The sequence below is a fragment of the Papio anubis genome, chromosome 14 (assembly GCF_008728515.1).
Source record: "Papio anubis isolate 15944 chromosome 14, Panubis1.0, whole genome shotgun sequence".
Lineage (NCBI taxonomy): Eukaryota > Metazoa > Chordata > Mammalia > Primates > Cercopithecidae > Papio > Papio anubis.
This window is the reverse complement of record NC_044989.1, coordinates 6,884,679-6,890,678: the sequence shown is the minus strand read 5'-3', so window position 1 is coordinate 6,890,678 and position 6,000 is coordinate 6,884,679. Positions and strand designations below refer to the sequence as shown.

At 43.5% G+C, this 6,000-nt stretch overlaps 1 protein-coding gene across 1 annotated transcript in view; it reads right to left on the bottom strand.

Moving 5' to 3' along the window:
• Window positions 1-911: 911 nt before the first annotated feature.
• The window catches only part of RNF144A (ring finger protein 144A), a 154,846-nt gene continuing 149,757 nt past the window's right edge, over window positions 912-6,000 (bottom strand). Inside the window, exon 7 of the mRNA XM_021924492.2 lies at window positions 912-1,524. Coding sequence (XP_021780184.1) covers window positions 1,468-1,524 — 57 coding nt within the window. The 3' untranslated portion in view covers window positions 912-1,467. The remainder of the gene's footprint in view (window positions 1,525-6,000) is intronic.

Sequence of the window (6,000 nt, the reverse complement as noted above, 5' to 3'; positions counted from 1 at the left end):
TTTGTACGTCTCTTTATCATTACTATCCTATTGTGTTCTAAGCATTTGCTCACCAACCTCTCTCTGTCTTCTAGACTAGCTTCCCCAGCAATGAACCAAAAAAACCAGTCTACATCTGTATTTCTAGCACAGGGGCTGGCACACACTGAGTGCTAAACTGAATTGAACAGATGCTGTAAGCAACAGAGAGTCAAATTTTGCAAGATCTCACTGAGGAGGAAGGTGCTGCCTCAAAGCCAGGTGTTTTATATGAGTTACTCTGCTGTCATAAATCATGACTGGCACTAGCTACAGGCACCCCTGCAGGACAGGCTTCCCCACAGCATGTCCCACAGGACATCCATGGCCAACGAACTGTTGCTTATTCACCGAGATGTATGTCTTAGGATGGGTGATGCTACAGACCCCCCTGCCTCCCTGCAAGCACTGTATACAGGGTTGTATGCACCTACTGGTGTGCCAACGAGTGGTTCAGAAACTGAGTTATGAACTAACTGGAAGTTATTCTTCTGATAATTGCTTACCTTGTGCTACTTTAAATTTTCTAATTATATTCAGGAGGACTTAGTACAGCCACACTAACGGGGTTTCAACAGGTTTTGTTTCAACTCCACAGTCTAGCTGAAATAGCATCCTATTGATTGGCAATATGTACCAGGAAACTTTAAAGTGGTTTTGGTCTCCTCTGAACCATTTATTCTCTTTCCATGAAACTCCTAAGGTAGCAATCAGGCTAACAAAAAATATAGTGTGGCAACAGAATCATTTATAATCCAAAAATTGGAAAAATAAAAAAACCAAGCTATATTTACAAATAATTTCTAGTAAAGAAAGAAATTACAGTATAATTTTAGTACAAAATAGTAATCAATTATATTAACAATGGATTTCTTATACAGTAGCACATATTTAAAATTAGAAAAAAACCCTCAACCACACAGGCCATCTTCCTCTCAGCAAGCCCTAGGGAAAGGGCTTGGAGTTTTAAGCATACTCATCCAGGAAACTACTCCATGTGCATACAGAAACAGAGGGAGGCTCACTGCAGCATTGATTTTGCAAGTAAGAAAAATTAGAAACAAATGTCCATCAAAACAGCCTGATGCAATACTTGTGGTTATTCACAACATACACAATAAGAAGCAGAGATATTTCAAACTTTTTTGGCCGCAAAGTACAGTAAGAAACACATTTTACAGGGTGAACCAGTAATGGCAGATTGCACTTTCCAAGGAGGCCTCAACAATATGACCCGCCTCACATGTCCCCTCCCCTTAGGCCTGAGCAACCTTTGCAACTGGCTTGGTCAGTAGCATATAGTGGAAGTGATGCCCATGTGTCTTTCAAGGCTGAATGTCTTAATCCATTTTCTGTGGCCATACAGAACACCTGAGACTGGGTAATTTATAAAAAATAGAGGTTATTTTACTCACAGTTCTGGAGGCTGAGAAGTCCAAGATCAGGTGGCTACATCTGGTGAGAACCTTTCTGCTTTGTCGTGACATGGCAGGAGGCATCAAATGACTAAAAAAGCAAATGTGCTATCTAAGGTCTTTCTTCCTCTTCTTATAAAGCCACCAGTCCCATCATGGGGGCCCTGATGACCTTACCTATTTCTAATTGCCTCTTTAAAACCCCACTTCCAAACACCATCAACATATAAATTGAGGGATTTAGAGATTAAGATTCCAACATATGAAATTTTGGGAGAGATGCTCAGTCCATAGCACTGTGTCATAGATATGCTAACACTTTAGCCTTATTCCCTTGGAGCCCACCATGCTGGGAGGAAGCTCAAACTGGCCCATGAGAAGAGAACACTGTGTGGTGGGGGATGTTCCAGCTGATAGCCCAGCTGTCGCCCTAGCTGCCATCAACCATGAGATACAAATAAAGATGCCTTCTGATGATTCTGGTTGGAGTGTGGGGTAGAAGTGGAAAGATGTCTTCCCAACCTTTTATTATTCCCATCTGGGGCTGCAGGTGTCATGGAGCAGAGGTGAGCCATCCACCATCCACACTGTGCCCTGCCCAACTTCTGATCTGCAGAACCCATGAGTATAAAAAAACGTTTTGGGAAGGGTAGTAGCAATTGTACCTGGAATGCAAGTATTTGTAACGGAAATAAAACTTTTGCTAATAATTCTTACCCTTAAAAAAATTCAAGCCATGCTATAGAAAAAAATGAGAACCTCCTCTTCCATGGCATTCTTTGATCACTCAATCCCATCTTGTCCAAATAAATTCTAAAGATACAGGGATTCCTTCCTTCCCTCCTTCTTTCTTCCCTTCTCTCCTTCCTTCCATCCTTCCTTTTTTCCTTCCTTCCTTTTTCTCTTCCTTTCTTTTCTTTGTTATACTCATTGTTCACCTCCTAAGTTTCAGGTACTCTGCTCAGTGTGGGGGACTCTGGGGGTGACACAGACACAAACGTATCTGCCCCACAAAGCTTATAACCCATATGAAAGGACAGACATATAATGAGCTTGAACTAATTTAATTCTTTATACAATAAAGAGGTACCAAGTGCATAGAGCTTTTAAGGGCCCAGCAAAATATTTAAGACAACTACGACAAATTATTGACAACAAAAAATTTTTAAAAGCTGTAAGTACAATTGAATGTTTTTACAAATATCTATAAAAATAACATGTCGACTAGAAATCCATTTCAATTTGTATGATTGTATATTAAAATTACATTTGGTTTGGGCTATGGTTGTACTCACATATGCTTGCTAGGATGGAGGGTGGAGTTATATATAGTAGGTGTGTCAGTAGGCTGCAAGGTGGGTAAACGGATGGGTAGGCAGGCCCAGAATGAGCACAGTTTTTATCATGCCCTCGTGGTAAGTGTTATGAGAGGAAAGCTCTGGTGCCTGGAAATCCACTGACTTTTGTTTATGTGATGCAAGCTCCCAAATTCCTGAAAACCAGGAACATGTAACAGAGTCACTGTAGTTTAATGTATCTCATGTGTCCTCTGTGCAAGGTGTTGATACGGGCTCTGGGGAGTATTAGGCAGCAACACTCCTGCCCTCTGGAACTTGCAGTCTTCTCCTGAGGATGGGGCAAGAGATTTGTTCTAAAGGGACGGGATAGTCAAGTAAGGGGGATGTTGAATGGACAGACCCTGCTCTGTGAGGGTTAAAGGGTCTGAGAACAAGAGAATGGAGGAATATGCTCAAAGAAGAGCTGATGTTTGAAGTGGGCCTCCCCCATGCCCTTGCAGGCTGCACAGACCCGATTGAGGGCCTGGGTTGAAGAGCTAGCAGAATATTCTGAATTCACAGTGGTGTGACCCTACAAGGACCAATTTAAGCTTCACCTCATGTATGGATTAAATAAGATGTAAGGATTAAATAAGTTCACACATGGGATGTGCTTAGAACAGCGTATGGCATAGCTTATGTGCTTAACAAACATCAGTTTGTTATAATCTTTACTCTTCACTGAAATAACAATGGCTATTTAACACAGTCAATGTGCCAGGCATTGGGTTCTTCTACTTGCATAGGCTAAGATTGCCAGACCTCATAAGGACACCTCATTATCTCCAGGGGTGACTTTGAGTTAATTTAAAAAATGATTCATTCCTTATTACCCATTCCTTAGGACGTTCTACTGCCCTTTTTCAGAACATCATATATGTGTAAATCTGTAAATATGAATATGAATCACACAGTGTTCTGACCTCTTGTTGGCCTCCATACAAATATGAACATCACATCATTCCTGCCTCCAGGGCCAATACGCAATTCCAGGGAGTGATAGACACATTTGTAATCCAGCATGAGAAAGTACAAAGCGGAATGGTTTCCCAACAGCCAAACGTGGGGTGAGGAGGAGACTGAGAAAGGCTTCCCACAGGGGCTACTGCATGCACTTGGTCTTGAAGGAGGAGTAGACCTTCCCAGGGATGGAGACAGGGTGGATCCCTAGCAAAGGAAACAGCCAGGTAAGGGCCTGAGTGGCGACAGGGTTCTTTGGGGAACTCAAGGTTGTCTGGTATGGGCAGGGTAGATGGGCTGGATCGTAGACAGGTGAGGCTGGAGAAGTGGTAGAGAGTTCAAAGGAGTCTCATGATACATATGGGACAGAGGGAAGTTCAAGGACAGAAGGACAGGAAGCCACGAGGAGTGTCAGTCCACAGATGCCAGGTCAGACACCAGTTCATTCTGGCCCATGACGCTGGATTCAGCTCAGCCCCTTTGAGGTACACACTTGATCCCAGTCAAGGAACTGCCTTTCTGGTCTTTCTGATTTTCCAGAATATCTTTAAATCCTGATCATTCAGCTCATGTCCCAAAGTTTGGTTCATGCATTCATTCACTCATTCCACAAATATCTATTTTTTGCTTTGTACCTGACACCACTAAGCTCTAAAACCCAGTGAAGATGTTGCCATTGCCTTCAAGCAGACACTAGCTGGGGGGAGACAGGTAAATAAATCAGCAATATTCTGTGGCAAGATAAGTGAGAAAATAAAATAATATGCTCTTAAAATGGAATGGGGTAGGAAGAGGAGAGACAAATGGCAGAAAAAATGGAAGGATGGCTCTTAGAGAAGTCCATCCATTTCCTGAGGTTCCTGCAGGATTCTACAAGCCTGACAGGCAGTTCTTCCTCAAGCTCTGGCTTCTCTTTGCTTAACAGTTCTTCCCTCCATTCATCTGTAAGCAGCCGAGAGAAACCAGGCCATACCTTCCATACTTGGCTTTGAAAATTTCCTCGGTTAAACATCTGAGTTCATTAATTACAAGTTTTGCTTTCCACACAGCAGAAGGATGTGACTGGGCAAAGCCTTCTGCAATTCTATAGCAAGAATCATCTGTGCCCTCACTAGTAGCACCTGTAGCTTCCAAATTTCTACCAACAGTCTGCTCAAGACAATCTGGGCTTTGTCTAGCATGTGGCTAAACATTTACCCAGCCTCTGCTCATTGCTCAATGCCAAAGCTGCTTCCCCATTTTTAGGCATTTGTTACAGCACCATCGAGCCTACTGTCATTCTACTTCCTACTGTCATCAAGTGGAACGACATAAAAACAAAACCAGTAGGGACTGGCTTAGGCAACGTGGGGGGCTGCCTAGGCAAATCCGAAATCCTTAGGGCAGGCTGGAACCTGTTGAGCAGGAGCAGGCACTAGAGTTCCAGGTGGAATTTCTTCCTCAGGAGAACCTCAGCTCTTTCTTCTTTTAAGGCCTTCAAGTGAAGTGGACCAAGCCCACCCAGAATATCAAAGATGGCCTTCTTCATTTGAAGCAAACGGGTGGTAAATGTGAAATCACATCTACAAAATAGCTTCAGAGCAACACCTAGACGACGGTTTTGTTGAGTGACTGGAGACTGTAGCCTCGCCACACTGACATACAACACTGACTATCACCAGAAGGGAATCCATTCAGGATCCCAAACCTCAAGAAGCACAGTGTGGGGAGGAGAGTTATCTTGTAATTAGTAAATGCCAGGCCTCCCTCTTATACTTCACCCACGATGATATTTACCTGTAATCATCACAGGAATGCGATCACATAGGTGCTGCAATGAAACTGGAATTGAGAAATGGAGCCAAATGTAAATAACTCAGGCCAAGTCACACGGCCGGGAAGTAGTGAGGCTGTGATGTGAAATTACACTGTCTGACTGTAATGTTTTTGCCCTAAGACCTTGTCCAAAGAAGGAGTGTGCTGCTGGCCCACGCTTTGTCCCTGACAATCAGGCACATGAGGAGCTCTGCAGTGCTTCCCATGCTAGGGAAATCCAAGTCACTGCCCATCACATTTCTGCCCAACCACACATCTGTAGCTGGCTCTGTGTCAGTTTCCCAGGGCTTCTGTAAAAAAAAATCACAGCAAAGGCCAGGCGCAGTGGCTCACGCCTCTAATCCCTGCACTTTGGGAGGGCGAGGAGGGTGGAGCACATGAGGTCAGGAGTTCAAGGCCAGCCTGGTCAACATAGTGAAACTCCGTCTCTACTAATAATACAAAAAATTAGCCTG